The sequence below is a fragment of the Quercus robur genome, chromosome 5 (genome assembly GCF_932294415.1).
Source record: "Quercus robur chromosome 5, dhQueRobu3.1, whole genome shotgun sequence".
Taxonomy (NCBI): Eukaryota; Viridiplantae; Streptophyta; class Magnoliopsida; order Fagales; family Fagaceae; genus Quercus; species Quercus robur.
In genome coordinates, this window is record NC_065538.1 from 71,181,547 (window position 1) to 71,198,836 (window position 17,290).

Genomic DNA, 17,290 nt, shown 5'->3' on the forward strand with positions numbered 1-17,290 from the left:
TTGAAGAAAGAAGAAGCCGTGGTGCGCCAAATGTATTTAAGAATTGAATAAAATTGTTGGATTTGGAACTTTGTGTTTATCATCCTACAAACATTTGAATGGTATTGCCGTAAACGTACAGGCAATGTGAGTAACTATATTTTAAAATTTCTCTACAATTTTGTTTGTGACACTCATTGACTCATTAAGCAACAAAAAACAAACACAATGGGTTCGTCAATTCGGCACATTTCCTTCACTCAAGGCTTTGTATTTGGTGGAGGATATGGATATCCCACCATGTCTCATGAGTATATATACTAATGGTTTTCAAACACAGACCGTTCAAAAAACCGGAAAAAAGAAAGATTCAAGGTTTTTAAGGTCGGACCGAAGTTTAACCGAGGTTGAACTATGATGACGTCAAAATTAATTTAATATTAGTTAAAATACAAATAAATGTATTAAATATATAAAAATATAGAAATTTACCCTTAAAAAAATATAAAGCAATTAAAACAACTTTCAAAATAATTTTTGTTATTTTTATAAAGTAAGTAGAAAATAATAAATATAAACAAGCTTTAAAAAATTGTGTTTATTAATCTTTCAAAAAAAAAGCATTTTAATTTAAAACAAAATCGTTCTTAACATAAATTTACAAATTTCATATTCATGTTTATTGATGTAAAAGCATAATTCTAGAACAAAAATAAATTTAGAAAATACTATTAAGTAAATAGTGATAAAATTAAATACATAACTATTAACCTTTCAAAATTAAAATAAATATAATATAAATTTCAAGTTTGATGAATGCATTTTTCCCTATTTATTTTAGGACCCGTTTTCAATTGCTAAAGAATCGGATTGGGGCACGGGTCACGGATAACCGAGTCAGACCGTCTGGTCCAGTCCGGTTCAGATTTGATAACCTTGTATATACTTATAACGTATCTTTTTCAAAACTAATGCTAGGAACACGACTTGCAAAAGTTATGCTCCTAATATTTTTTTCTCTTAATTTTAGCCTGTCCCACACGCTTTGCATTAAATTAAAAAGCTAACTCGTGTGGCTTGAGAAAGCAAGCTCATAATTGAGCTTTGACAAAAGTGGGCCGGACCAAACGTGGTGCAACGCACCCAACAAATACATTAACTAATTAAGACCAAGAGTTTATGCAAATAATACCCCCTGAAAGTAATAATAATTGTCCCTTACAACATACTCGGCCAAAGATGCTGTAATTTTGTCGTTGTTGAGTCAATTACACTCCTATATTATAAAGGAGTTTTTGTTTTGGCATTAATCCAATAAAAATCATATCATAATCAAACTTTAACGTACGATGTTTCCTTTGTTGAGCTAGTGTTGAAAAACTCAAACAGAGAGAGAGAGAGAGAGATGACAAGCTATAGCGGCTGCACATGACAACAAATTAATGGTGGTGGACTGGGTATATTGTAGAATTGACAAGTTAATCTGGGTTGGTTTTTTTTTACTCATGGAAAGACGAGTTAATCTGTATCTGACCAGCTGAAACAGTTGGGTTGGTTAACACGTATTGAAGGGACTCTCCTGTATTTGTTTCAGCCTTTTATCTCACATAGACACATTCTCTTCTTAATCATTCTCTTTCAATAAGCTCTTCTCAAACCGATCGAATCTTGGATCGTAAAATTAAAAGATTATATTTTTTTTTTGAGTATTTTTTTTTTTTTTTTTCATTCTCTTGTTGGCAAAAAGAATGTGCTCAAGTTAGACAAAGTAAGATTTGGGTCCAACACTTCCCCTTCTTAATCCTCTAGCTCTTCTTGGTTCTTGGCACCCAAAAAATACATCGCCCATCTTTGTCAAACATGTTGAGGTTTGTGCTAGTTTTCTCTCTTCGTTTCACTCTCTGCCTTTCATCCTCTGCTCAAACATGTTCCAAATTCACATCTTTTTCTAATAACTTAGCCTACAGCTCCTGCAAGGACCTTCCTTATTTGAACTCTTTCATATATTGGAACTACAATTCATCGTCTGGAAGCCTCCAAATCGCCTATAGACACGCCAGGATCACGACCTCTAATTGGGTTGCATGGGCCATTAACCCCGTTGGTCTACAATCAGCCATGATTGGAGCACAATCACTTGTAGCTTTTCAACTATCTAATGGTTCCATGAGAGTGTACACGTCCCAGATCACCAGCTACACTACCACCATGCCGGAGGACAAGCTAAAATATGATGTCTCGGAATTGAAAGCAACTTATGCAAATGCTGAGATTATAATCTATGCTACTTTGGCACTTCCAAGCAATACAACCACTATCAACCAAGTTTGGCAAGATGGTCCGGTTTCAAATGACAATCCAGAAGCACATTCTTTGGCTACTGCTAATACTAATTCCAAGGGTACCCTGGATCTTATTTCGAGTCCGGGCCCTTCGAGGCAGCCTGGAACAAATTCTGTAACTCCAAATGTGAGCGCATCAAGTAGTGGAAGGATGCTTACATGGGTGTTATTGAGGTTTTGGCTAACAATGTTGTGTGGTTGGAAGCTTATACATGCTATGTTGTTCTGAAGAGGAGAAAGTCAAGAACTGAGAGAGTGCTTCTGGGCTTTAATTGGAGAAAATGGAGATAATAATTTGCCAAATTAAATTTGGTGATAGGTCAACATGTGGTTATTATTTATTGGGGTTGTCATTTTTATTCATTTCCTTTCTACTATTTATTATCATAATTGTCAAAACATGAATTGAGTAATGAATCAAAATTTCATTTTGTTCTATCAAGCTTCATTATCATATTGCGAGTGGTAAGATACACAAGCAGTTTATAGAATATTAGAATTTATAAAAATTAAAAAAAAAAATCATATATATGTATATATAATATTTATTATAAACTTGAATTTATTTAATTAATAACTAATTTAATCAACACTTATGTACATACTAAACTCACTATACGTACAAAATAATAAAAATATTAGGCATGAGATAATATATTCATTATATATACACATTTAGTTATGTTCAACTAGGTTTTTTTATTTTTGTAAGTCATTTAGTTATATTAAACTAATAAATAACCAGAAAAATTTATGAGTACAGAGTAGACTGTACAGTCATTTGGTCTTGATTTACTCTCTTATAATAGATATTGACCATCCATAATCTATAAAAACAAAAATAATCCAACATGTAGTTTCTACATTTACAAATACAGTACATAAAATATGGAAAAAGTTTTGTAATTTTTAAATGTTTATATTCAGAAGTTAATAACAGCGAAAGAGAGAAATTTAAAATCTAGACATCTTTATTGGAAATATCAAGAAATACTAATTGAAATACAAACCTCTTGACATTATGGACAAAATTAAAAAATTACCTTTAATCTAAATTGGATGTTAAAGATAACCCACACCTAGGATAAATGGGCCTCATGTGCCATGTTAAAAGGTAAAAAATAAAAAATAAATAAAGCTGTGAATAGCATACCATATCAACCAATATGACTAATATTTATCGTATCAATTACTTTTGTAAATATAAAATTGTTTCGATTTATCCCCCATATTCCAACTATTTCAAAACATAAGTTTATTTTGGACCAATTCAAAAACATCCATGTTTTTCAAAACTTGCAGATGTCGACAATGTCGCCATCAAAATTTAAATTCTTGTCGTTGGTATTGCACTCTCGACCAAACATATTATTGGCTTTTTCCTTCTTCCACATTGTTCCTCTCACCTAGAAAGAGTCCAATGATAGTTTTGAGTAGTAATGATAAAAATAGAATAAGCTGTAATACATATGAAAGTGATTATTTTTCACTTTAAAAAGAGAAATACTTATGTGCATAGCAACGTTACCCCTCACCAACCTCTCCCTTCTAGGTTAGTCCGCTAGGCACTTGCATTTCTTGTTCTATCCTCGTGCTAATTTCTTGCTTTACCAGCCACTTTCTTGGTTTCTCTCCAAATGACTATTAAGCTTTTTTTTTTTTTTTTTAATACAAACTTTCCGCATATATATATATATATATATATATATATATATATAAATTTCAGTTAGCTTATAGTTGAATAAGAGATTTAGAGATCTATAATTTGAAACTATTTTTTTATAAAAAAAAAAAAAAACATAAAAATAATGCAATTTTTTATTTTTGTATTTAAAAGTTGGCATTTTAGTAATTTACTTTACATAGATTGTATGTATTAAAATTTGTAAAAATTACAGCATCGTTCACATGAAAACTAAAATTTGAACTAAACACTGAGTAAAGCAAATTTATATAAGCAACGATGTTTATTTGTCATCTCCTCTGAATCTCTGAATCTACAAATAATTTGGCACTGACAAAGGCCACAATACAATTTGAAGTATCCTCGAAATTATAAATATTCTCAGCAAATGGAGCCTGATAAAATAGTAACTAGTAAGACAACTACTAATGCTTTTCAGAACATGGGAATGGACTTAAAATATATTGAATAAAGAGTTGTCTCGATTCATTTATCAAATAGGTGTTTTCTCATTCTGGTTGCTGCAAAGCCTCAACAAATGCATCCTTGAGAAGAGGGTTTGAAGCTGCTACCCGCTGTGCGGTAATGTCAAAATCTTTACCGGATCTGATACATAACAACAACCATCAATGTTGATATATAGGTTTAGTTTTTTGACAATATCTATGGATGTAAAATGTTTTCAAAAGTCAACTAGCAAACATGTATTGGCCTGCCAGTTGTGCGGTATGCAAAACCAACCCATTGCATGTCAAACTCAAGCATCAATTTGTGAAGACAGATCAATAGAGTTTACTATTTAATTGCAATTTTAAGATGCTTCCTTTCCAGAACCCCTATTTCCTATGTCAAAACGAAAAAAAAAAAAAAGCATAGTACTTACGGGTCATACACAAGTCCTCCAGCTTCTGTTACAATTACTGCACCACCTGCCACATCCCTGAGTAGATGACCAGACTATGTCAATCACATATCAAACCAACCTCACTGAGAAATAACAATACCATTCCGAGAGGCAGGCTATTTAAAACACAACTCACAACAAGAACATCAGTGAAAACTATGATATCATACCATGGACCCCCAAAGCCAAGCTCATAAAATAGATCAAGCCTTCCACATGCAATTCCACAGAGATTTAATGCACAAGAGCCAGTCATTCGAAGGGATCTCACCTGATCAAAAGAGAAACTAACATTCACAACAGAAACCAATGCATGCTATAAGCTCAATAACTTCTGTGGCTAGTTTATTTTTTACCTTGGCAAGTAAGATATTAATTCTGTTCATATAGGAATCCAATGTTGGCTTATCACGTTTAGTTCCAGCCTGCTCTTTCAGAAGGACAAAATTTGAGAATATATAAAATGTCCTCTTGATTGTCAAGAGTGGGGTATTTACAAAAATATTGCAATGCAGTGAAATTTGAAACACATTCTGAATGCACTCTGTGTGTTTATGAGATGCTTTTCTTGGTAAGAGGTTTCTGAGATGCAAGAGGCCGATTTCATCTGTTTACATGAACTAATACAAAGGAAAGAAATTAAGATGTTTTTACATTCAGGTGCTATTATGCATCAGCATATGCATGCTCACCGGAATTCTTCAAAAATAACTAAACAAATAAAGTACCAAGTTAGGTTGGACCACAAAAGTTCAATCTCCCACATAAGCAGTCCTCAAGTCCAGACCGCTACCTATTACAAACATCATGTATGGGCCTAAATTATGCATTTCAGGTGATACTCCTTGGCACTACATATAATTAAATAGGTATTTTCCTTTTCGGGTTTCCTTGCCTTGTAAATTCTCTTCCATAGCTTGTTCCAAGTGTCCATTTGGGATGGCTTAAATTTATTGGCTTGAAAAATAAGTAGACTAAAAGAAGTAGGTTTGATAAATCTATGTATAAGTTGGCTTATTTAATAAGTCAACTTATAAGCATAAGCAAACAGACCCAAGGTAGAACTTTTGCTTAGACTTTTACATTTCTATCCCCTGCCCACCCCCCACTTTCTTTTCTTTTGGGTGCCGTTCTTTTGGGGGTTGGGGAAAAGGGGGCTTTACTTATGCATTTCGGCTCATACAACTAAAGTTTGATTACCAAATCAAAGTTATTGGCCAAATAAAGAACAGTAGCTTCCATTACTGTCAAAGTTGTACTTGAAATTACCTTTTATAAACCCATCCCCCTGGGCACCAAATTAACAAATACACTTGTGCCATCCTATTCTGAAATAGTCTTCACAAGTAGTAACTTATATCTATTTTATCATTCCTTTTCTCATTTCTCTTCTTTTTTCAACATTTTATGTTTATAGAGAAAGATTGGGTGGGCAAGTAGCAAGATCCAAGTAAGGAACCACGATAAGCCGGTTGGGTCTGCAGATTTTTCCAATTCCCTATCGTTGACAACTAACCCTACACTCACTCACTCTCTCTCCAGATTCCCATCAACCATAGTGGATCACCACCCCCAACCCCCCCCCCCCCCCCCCCCCCCCCACAAAAACCTTTCATGCTAGCTTCAGACTCCCCCTCTTTCTAATCCCTTCTTGATAATCAATGACACTAACAAAATTGACTACTCTTTCTCAGTCTCTCCTCTCATTTTCTTCTCTGTCTTCTCATGATGGGTGGTTTCTCCTTTCATTTTGATTGGTGGTTGGGGTGTGGTGAATGTGTGGTTTGCAGGCCATGTAGCTTCTCTTTGTTTGAGTCTTATGGCCAATAATCCGGTGGATGTAGACTCGAACCTAACCACCCCACTTTTGGAGATGACGGAGACTTTACTTAGCGTCTTGACCCACTCATAGTCTGTTAATCTAATCCTAATATCCTGTCTGCCAATCCAAAAAATGGTGGTCAGTTAGAAACCTACGGGTATCAGTCAAAAGTGTGTTTTGTTGTCACAATCACACCTGATAGGATCAGGTTGGGTGACAGGAGTGCCTCAGACCCACTCTGTTCCAAAATGTGAGCTTCCCTATTTAAATGTTTATTTTTTAATACTTTGAACACAGGCTTATTGAAAAAACTCAAATAGGTGAGAAAATAATTAGACCAAGTGGAACTTGATCTTGACGTGTTTGTGTGTGTATTTTGCTTGAAGGAAATATTTTCTTTAAGAAAGGACTACTACAGATACACCAGAACAGAAACAGAAACCAACCCAGATCGCTATATATATGAAAAAATCCCATACCTTCTACCAATGACTCCATAAATATGACTATACAGACTAGTTCTATTATAAACAATATTTTTCTCTTTTTTCAACGTGTCACACAGCATCTATCAAGATTTCTGCTAAGTTTGCTATGAGATGAAGGGATTTAAACCATAAAATTAAGTTTGCTATGGTTGTAGTTGTACACTGTTTAATTACATTAGTTTAGCCACGGTTGTTGGGTTAATTATGACACTGAGATTTCTGGCAACAGGAGCTTTACAGAAATGATGACATGATGACAGAGATGGTGGCTTCTTTAAAATTTCATTTGAAAGAATTCATGATATAAGGAAATTTACTTTGAAAAACATGAATTGCGGTCCAAAAGGTGGCAAGGAAAAGCAAGAACAATAAGATTGTTAGCTCACATCCAGGGAAAAGCAATGACAAAGATGGGAATTAGTACAACTTGATGGATTATTAGGTGGGGACAGCATAGGAGAATATGCAAACAATCAACATAAGAAAGACATGGTTTTAGGTGCAACCTCCAAAAGTCTGAAATACTCATAACTAAGGTCACAGATAAAGTCACTGTTTGATATAGTTCCAACAAGACAATAAAGTTAGTAGAACATACAAATCCAGTTAGAGTAACCACAAATAGAGTTGGACTTGCTCTACAGCCAATTGATTCTTTATCTAATTTTTGCTTGTTTTTATACTATTCCCTATTTACTCAGTCCTAAAAACCCACAATTAACATTCAACATCATAACAGCCAGATAAAGATGACGCTGAGACTAAAAGGGATGTCATATTGAATAAATTGTGAATTAAAGGTTTCAACTTTCATCAAATAGTTTCCATCAAAGAATTAGTTCTATTATATACCCACATACCTCAGTTGCAAGGAGAGACTTCACCAGCTCAGTTTGAGATGAAACTGCAACATTAAAAAATATAAGCATATAGCTGTTAGAGGTTCAGAAGTTAGTAAAAGAGAAACATGAAGCTGAAAGATTAAGATTAGAAAACTCACCTTTTATAGGGTTTCCATTCAAAAAAGCACCTTTTCCACGGATTCCAGTAAAAAGCTACAAAACCGAAAACCGAAATTTACACATAGCTCAGCCAGAAATACTTATTAAAACATATTTTTAGACTTTCAAATTCAATAATGCATAGGACAGGAGAAATGCATAAGCCCTAGGAGCCGAGTGCTGAAAGAGGCCTGGAAATCTCTTCAGCTAAATCAGAATGATGATCGTATCAAAGAAAAATCAAAACAGCAATCGTATAGAATCTCAGACCTCCAATGGGTGAAATTGATCATATCAGAGTCGTGGGTAACAAGTATGGAGAAAAAAAAAAAAAAACAACTTGAGTGCTTACAAATAGTTATGTTAAGTGCTTCCCCATGCATTCATATAACTGTCCGAACAGCATAAAGTAGACAGAAATGTGGTGAATATTGTTCATGTGAGAGAAAGCAGGAATAACAGTCACCACAAGATAACTTAAATACCTAGGCCACTACAAGACTCCATCTATATAATATTTGGAAGATCATGCATATTATCTATATATTTCTGGCTATGTAGCCCTCATATAGAATTTTTGTTATGTTTGACCACTTGTGTTAAGCAAACATGAAGCATTAGAATTCTCACCTCATTCATTATTGGATTGTAAACAACACCAACTGTAGGAACCTTTCCAATTGTAAGACCAATTGAAACACATACAAAGGGAAACCTACAAATAAGTACATTGTGAAGAAATGAACTTGACTGAATATATGAACTAGAAAGGATCAAATACAACAGGAGATAATGATATGTACCCATGGACGAAGTTAGTGGTTCCATCAAGAGGATCAACTATCCATGTGGGTTCATCGGTCAATTCCACGACACCAAAAGCAGCAGTAGTTTCTTCACCAATGAACTAAGAACACCAGTTGGAACAAGTTTAGAAATTATTTTTAAAGAAAAGGCCATTTTGAGGAGATAAAAGATTCCATTAGAGCACTAATTGTAACTTTCTTGATGCGTAAAAGGAAACAAAATAAGAAATAAGCATTAACCTTATGTGTGGGATAAAGCTGCTTGAGATGATTAAAAATGAGATCTTCACATGCCTTATCAGTTTCTGTTACCAAATCCACCTGTGTTCCACCACAAGCACTATAAAATTATAATCTGCTACTTCTTTTCCACACTTGACTTCCCAAATCAATTTTGTTTCCTAAAGAATACCGCTCACTCACAATGCACCATCAGATTGCAAAAGAAAATAGAAGGATATAATAAACGAACAAATATAGGACTCTCAGATGTTTCACTGTCAACAAGATACCAAAAAAAAAAAAATTTGCTCTTTTCGACAAGTCAAAGTACAAAACCCATATTAATTTTAACCCAATGTTCTGTTTCTGATCAAAACTTTTCATGTTGAATTGTAGTAAACTCTCACGCATGGTGATAAAAAATTTTCAAATTGTGTGTTTGGGACTAGATTATAAGTTAGATTTTGCTTTTAGCTTTTATGTACAGTTTTTTTAAATTTCATTTTTTCTCACTTTTTCAAAGTGCAAGTATACTTTAATATACTTTCAACAAAAAGTTAAATAAGATGTTTCCAAACAGACAAAATTATTTCCCATCACTTTTTAGCTATCAAGTAGAAGAGATAATGCTAACATCACAATGCAGATTGGGTAAGAGCATATCCAATAATGGAACGGGGTACAGTACGTATAACCAGGCACCCTCTTTGCCAAATCTAAGAAAATTTAATGTTTTAACACAGAAATTGTCTACACATAATTCTTCACCTTAAGATTATTCACAATTTTCTACCTTCTAATCTCGACAATCCCATCAACATTTGTAATTTAAACAATTCATTGCCATTCTGAATGACATAAATGACCCATAACTTGTAATGATCAGATAAATAAAACCCATAAAAAATTTGAAAAAAGGCATGAGATATGACAAACCCAGTTCAAAAAAATTGAAAATGAAAAATCATACCGTGCCTTTATGCTCCACATGTTTGGTTTCATAGAATCCTTTACGAATTATCTGCAAAATTAAACATTTATGAGTCTGAATAGAACAAATAGTGAGGAAAGTTAATTAAAAAAAAAGAACTTCGAATTAACAAACCTCGCCAGCTCTCTTCGCTGCATCCACAGCAGAGGCAAGGAAGTCTGACAGCGAATCTAAAATCCAAATAATTTGCAAAAACAAAACAAAATTTGAGAACTTAAACAAGAAAATTGCATATAGAGTTTGGGCAATAAAAGAGATATTAAAAAGTGTAAAAGAGAAAAAGAGAGCGATGGGGTCCTACCATTTTCGGCCATTCTTAAAGGAGACAGAAATTAGTTGAAACTTGAAGAGTAGATGATGATATGAAACGCTGTGCTTTGTCTCTGGGCTTTTCACGTAGTACACTGTCTCAAGTAGTGAGGACTCGAAGTCCCATGTGTGTTTATATATATATAGTCATAATAAAGAGTTCTATATATCTGTTTACACTCGCACGAGTTTTAAGCAATGTTTCGGGTAACTCCCAAGAAGAATCTACAATAATCCCTCAATATATTCTCTCCCATGGCCTACCATATGAACAGTGTTACAGTGGGACTCGTTTGTGCAAGTTAGTATGAAGCACTTGTGATTTATCACATTTACAAATTTAAGAGTCATGGATTTAAACGGTGACAAATCTCACTATTGCCTAAATTTTAAGAGTTGTGGATTTAAACGGTGGCAAATCCATTTAAACGGTGACAAATCCCACTATTGCCTGAATGTGGTTCTATATCATGTATGACAAAATTTAAGTAGATCGGGGCATGACAAAGGAGGTCCATGGTGTGATTTGGTGTGATTTTGTGCTATATGATTTTCCCAAAATTCTTATCGCACTGTACTTTAATAGATCACTTACCATGTGGTGCAGCTTGGTCGGGCTTCATATATATTAAATATATACTAAATATATTCAATATATATTAAATACATATTAAATACTATAGTTAATATATTTAATATAGGTTAAACATTTATAAAATCTATATTAAATATAAAATAAAACTTATATATTAATAGACGGTGTGCGGGGTAGTTTTTTGTGATTTTCTAAAAACCTTAAAATGGTGTGGTGCGGTGCAATTTTAATTTACAATATAATATATACTTAATATAAAATAAGACACTCACACACATACACAAACATATATGGTTTTCTTAACATTAAACAGCACCGCAACGCACGGTGTTGTGCACTTTTTTCACCTCCACTTGTTGTGCGGTGTGGTTACTTCATTTTACTGGCAATTTGGTTGGTATAGGTTCATTCATGCAATTTGAGTGGTTTCTTAAATACCCTTATGCATGACCATATCAAAGACAAAAAAAAAAAAGAAAAATTAGTGGTCTTTTCATAAATTTAATTAATGAAATATGTTATTATGTGGGGGGGGGGGGGAATTGCTCCTGAAATGTAGTAGAAAATTACTCCTCATATAAGCCAATGAGAGATGATGTCTCCAAAAAAAAAAGACTTTGATGTTTGTTCTCCTTTTCTTTATTTCTTTATTTCACTTAATTGTTATTATGGATTAAGTTCAAGTTATACCTGATGTAACTTTAAGCAATATTACACCACTTAATATTTTTTAATTGGATGCGAATTTTGACAAATTTACCATTAGATTACATTATTTTTATATATTCTTCATGCTTGCAAAATTTTAAGGTGATCAAAGAATATTAGTCATGTCATCAATCAATTGTTTAAATTCAAATTTTTGTGATTTAAAATAATGCATAAAAGATAAATTTATAAATCGAATGGTAAATAACATCTAATTGACATTATAATTGGCGTGAGTGTTAAGAATATAGAGGACATGTAATTCAACAATGGGATTTTCAAAATATGAATTTTATAACAAATTATTAGATAGTGTAATTTTGCTTAGAGCCACCAGATTTAATTTGAACCCAACTATATATATATATATATATATATATATATATTTATTTATTTATTTATATATAAATGAAGTGGCATATTTGTTTCTTATCAGCAAGATTTATGAATATGCTTTTTTGCCCAACTGAAAGGTATGTCGGTTGATGGAATGTGGTTTAAAGCTAATAATTAGTATAAGATCCAATGGTGGTGGACCTGGTGGTTGCCTTGTGTGGTTCCACCATAAAAGGTAGGAAACATTATTTTTCCTTTTTTGAAAATCACCGTAAAAGGTAAACTTATTAGATATGCTCTTATGATCAAATTAATATGTAATTATTTTTTTATTATAGAATTTTAACTTATAATATCCGTTTATGTGATTTTTATTTTTTATTATTAGACTAAAATATTAATCAATTTTTAGTGTAGACAGGATTGAACTTTAAATTTCTTACTTATTCAACTATTAAAAACTTTACCAATAAAGTTAACTAGAACCTACAAATTATACATAATTAAATTAAGAGTTTTGTAATTCAACTAATTGACATTTTCTAATATTTTTTAAAAAATATTTAAAATTCAAATCTCCAATCTCCTAATTATTGAATTTAAAAAATATAAAAAATAAAAAATAAACAAAACGTAGTTGGTGATTAATTCACAACCTTGCCCGTTTGGTAGAGGAGTTTGAGTAATGTTGTTTGAGTGTTTTTTATATACGTATGGATGAAAAAGTATGTTAAAATGTGTGTAAAGTTGTTTAAAATGTGAAAATGTGAATTTGAGCTTCCCTTATAAAAAAAAACATGCCCTAATAACCTTAATAATAAGATACTCTTCTATTGGAACTTGCTATTTTGGTTGCCAGGTATTCTCTTGTATGGCATCCAGTGAATTTGGAATAACGTAGGAAACTTCGGGTTAGGTCAGTTTTATGGAATAAAGAAAAAGAGAACAAAGAGATATATGAACATTACACTTCGAATCAATGATGTAAATGATTGCCATTTTGTCATGCATGGAAAAGATATGCATAGAATATGCGAATATGCTGTCTGCTACTCTGTTTACTCGTGACCTGCACTCTCAGTGACTGAGAAATGGATCTTGGAAACCACATGTAATGTCGTACTAAGGCTGCATTTGGCTCTATGTAAATTCATTTCCGAGTGTAAAATAGATTCAAGGGAAAATATTTTACGGAAAAGGAAAACATGTTCTACTGTTTCACTGTGTTGTGAAAATTATGCCGGAAAATTATTCCTTGTGTTTGGTCTTACATATAAAAAACCTATTTCCAAAAAAGGGAAACACAAGTCAGCCCTCAGCCACCACTTGGTCCAGCCACCGCCACCACCAAGGAAAAGCACAACCCACCACCAACCACCCAAAATACAAATTGAGAAGAGGAAAAAACCCGCCCCCATTGCTTCGTTACCTCCAAAACACCACCACTCATACCACCACAATGTCAATAACAACAAAATCTGAAATCAAAGAAAAAGAATATCAAACACAGAAATATGTGGGGGGCTTGGTTTGGGTTAGAGAGAAAAAGTGAGATGAGAAGATGAAGACTACCATGGAGAAGAGAGGGAGGGTGAGACTGATTGAAGAGAGGGATGGTGAGACTATTCCAGATCGAGCTATGGCAGTGGTGGATCGGGTTCATGCAGAGGTGGAGGAGGTGTTTGACTGGTCAGCGGTGAGGTGGAGTGAGAAGATGAGGGAGAAACTCACCGTGGGTTTGGAGGAAAATGGCGAAGAGGTGCGTTGGAGAGCTTGATGGAGCACGGCCTGCCGTCGATTGTCAAGATCGGAGCTCAATTTGTACTCGTCAGTGCATGGCTAGCGATCGGAGAGGGAGAAGAAGAGTTGAGGAAGAAGAGAGAGAGAGAGAGAGAAAAAAAAAAAAAAAAAAAAGCTTGGCCGGCGCGTGATCTCAACAGTGGGAGTGGCACGATCTGGGCTGGCCAGAGCTTGGCTGGGCGGCCACCTGTGCTCTCTCTTCTAGCTCACTCTCTCTTCTTTCTTATTGCTCTTTCTCTCTCTCTTTGGGTGTCTCTGGAGTCCATAAATCATTTGAAGGTAAAACATAAGTGTAAATGATTTTCCGGGTCAAAGGGCCTATTTTACAATCAAAGTTTAAGATTTTCCGGAAAACTTTATTTTACATGTGCACCCAAACACGCTGCTAGGCGTAAAATATTTTTCGGAAATCATTTACACCCAAAACAAACATAGCCTAAATTGCAGAGTGGCAACTCTATGTGCAAGTAGGTAGTCACAACTACTTGTCCAAATATATATATATATATATATATATTATATGTTAAATTAACTTATTGTAACCACCTTAATAAAAATGTTAAACACTCAACTTGAGAATTATAAAAATTTGGGTTCAACAAAAATAAGAGCAATGCTACTATATTTACTACATTTTCACAATAAGTTGACAACAAATCCAATATGTACTAATTCTAATTTGGGACCGATATTGATATTATTTTTTTACCCACCAATAACAGTTTTTTGCATAAGATTTATCATAAAAATGTTGTGGACATAACATTACTCCAAAATTAATTATACCCCAAACATAATCCTTAATCTTTTTTTAAAACTGAAAAAAAAAAAAAAAAAAAAAAAAAAAAAAAAAAAAAACTCTTAAATAACAACAATCAGAAACAAAACAATACCAAATAACAACAAGTGAACAAATTATTTAACAAAAAACCTATTATAAAACAAAAAGATAAAATTTGTTGCTCGTCTAACCTATTCAATAAAAACAATCTTTAATTTCATTTTTCCTCAAAAAATGGTACAAAGAAAAATATTGTAGTTGTGAATTCTCCTTAATGGTGATGACAATTATACCCTTTTTGGCTTTACAGTTGCAACAATTTTTCTCTCCTTAGCAACTCGGCCCGTAATTATAGCAAATATTTAAGTTATTGCTTTATTAAATTTTGTATAGTTTAAATTTCTTAATAACCACCCTAAAAAAAATTTCTAGAGCCACCACTACTAAATTGGATCATATGATTGAGATAAATGTGATCAACCAGTTAATGGAGTTACCCTTTTGGTTGTTTTGAAGGTCAAGTAAGGTTTTCTTCCTCTTCATTGGGTTTCAAGTTTCAACTCAATACTTCAAAGATCGAAAGGCTGTTTGTAGTGTTGCTCGATGATGATAGTAGTTGATCCAGTTTGTTTGTTTTTCTATGTTAGAGCCTTTTATCCTCCAACCCAAAAAACAAAAGCTAGTGTTGAGATTTGCCAAGACCACTTTTACCCCCAATGGCAAAACTAGGAATTTTGAGTTGGAGGGCCAAACTATTATGTCAAGATAAACTCAAATCACAAATAAACACCACCCTAAAAAAATCCACATAATATATGTATGTGTATGAAAATATAAATTTTAATTTTTTATTCTAAAGTAAGTTATATACATATACACAAAATCATCAACTTTAATATGTATATATACACACCTAGACATAAGATCTTCTTTATAAGAGAAACTTATAATCTTCTTGAACTCTAATAAGTTTACAAGCATTGTATAATTGGGTATACACCATACAAATGTTTAGAACCAATATATATATATATATATATATAGTATCTTCCATTAAAGTCATGCTTAACTATAATATTTCACGTAATAAACTTCATCAATTATTATTATTTTTATAGCAAAATTATTCATAATTTCCTTTTTAATATATAAATTGTTTGTGTAGGGATGTTGGGCCTAGGAGTTCATTATCTGTTTATATGTTGGGCCCGTGGCCCAAGCCGAGGACGAGAGGATGTCTGAGGAGGATAAATTTTTGTCAAAAGAGACTGTGTTAGTAGATAAAGAAGTTAGTTTTGGTCCTAATGGTTTAAGAGGGTGGGCTGAGGATGAGTGCATCCTCGGCTAGCCAAAGCCAAGGTCCGAATAGGTGGGGTGCCGTCCAAGGGGATGTTTCACGAAGTTCTGTTGGCACGGATAAGCATTGCATAAACAAAGTACAAAGGGGAGTTCTAAAATATCTAAGGAGAAAGCTGTTGCCACCGCATTAATTGCTCTGCAGCTAACTCTCTAGCCGCATTAATGTAGAAGTGATACTTGAATAGTAGATACCAGCCTTACAACTACTATAGAAGACTTATGGAAGGTGCTGATGGGACAGGTATCAACACCAACCACCTGGCATGCACGTGGAGGACGAAGATGAAAGGAGAAGAGAGTATAAAAGAAAGAGGAGGCAATGGGAGAAGGGGATCGATAAATCTAGTAAGAAACACTGTAGCAACCGAGAACTAAACTTGTAATCAAACTTAAGAATAATATATAAAAAAGGATATCCTCGGACTTTGCCAAGGATGATTATCTTCATCATAAACCTGTCTATTTTCATTCCCTTGTCATTTGAATCTGCTTTGGTGTTGGTCTGATTCTTTAAAGCCCAGTTTTCCAACCCACTCTTTATAAATTCATTGTTCTTGGCTTTTTGGGCCTAAGTCCATCCACCTCATTGGGCCAGGAACTCAAATCCGGTCCTTACAGTTTGCAAAACTTCATCTATGTTTGACAAATCAAAATCAAAATATTATAATTGAAGTCTCATATGAGCTTTTTTTTCTTCTTAATAAAATCTTGATAATAGAAAATTTCAACCAAATTGCATATATTATCAATGTTGAATGATTTGAACGCATTAATAGGATTTGAAATTGAGCTAAAAATTAGGGGTTCCACTATCTACTCACAAAACTTACGACCTAATTATTTCATTCTATTGCAATTGTATATAAACTCTAAAATCCCTTTTTTTGGGAAGGATTACTAGATTAGTTTATCAATGCTTTCTTTTTAGGGGGGGGGGGGGACTCCTTTTTTTCATCTAACCTTTAAATACTTATAAAATATACCTATATTTGTAAAAAAAAAAAAAAAAATTAAATATTTTGGAGGGGCCAAGGCCCCCCCAAGCATTCATGTGGCTCCGCCATTGTCTACCCCTCTAATCATGCATGTGTGGATGGATCGTCAGAAACCTAAAATGGAACCTCATAAGTCATAATGATAAACCCCCGAAATGCTTGTGAGAG

The 17,290-nt window shown here is 33.5% G+C and overlaps 1 protein-coding gene across 1 annotated transcript; it reads right to left on the reverse strand.

Annotated features, from left to right (window-relative positions):
- Positions 1–4,256: 4,256 nt before the first annotated feature.
- LOC126726935 (inositol-phosphate phosphatase) lies at positions 4,257–10,708 on the reverse strand. Its single transcript, XM_050432354.1, has 12 exons — positions 10,541–10,708; positions 10,354–10,409; positions 10,219–10,269; positions 9,267–9,347; positions 9,024–9,127; positions 8,851–8,935; positions 8,220–8,274; positions 8,080–8,123; positions 5,266–5,334; positions 5,080–5,180; positions 4,889–4,945; positions 4,257–4,611 (listed from the first exon to the last, which is right to left on the reverse strand). The coding sequence occupies exons 1-12, from the start codon at positions 10,551–10,553 to the stop codon at positions 4,515–4,517; spliced, it is 813 nt and encodes a 270-aa protein (XP_050288311.1). The 5' UTR covers positions 10,554–10,708; the 3' UTR covers positions 4,257–4,514.
- Positions 10,709–17,290: the final 6,582 nt, after the last annotated feature.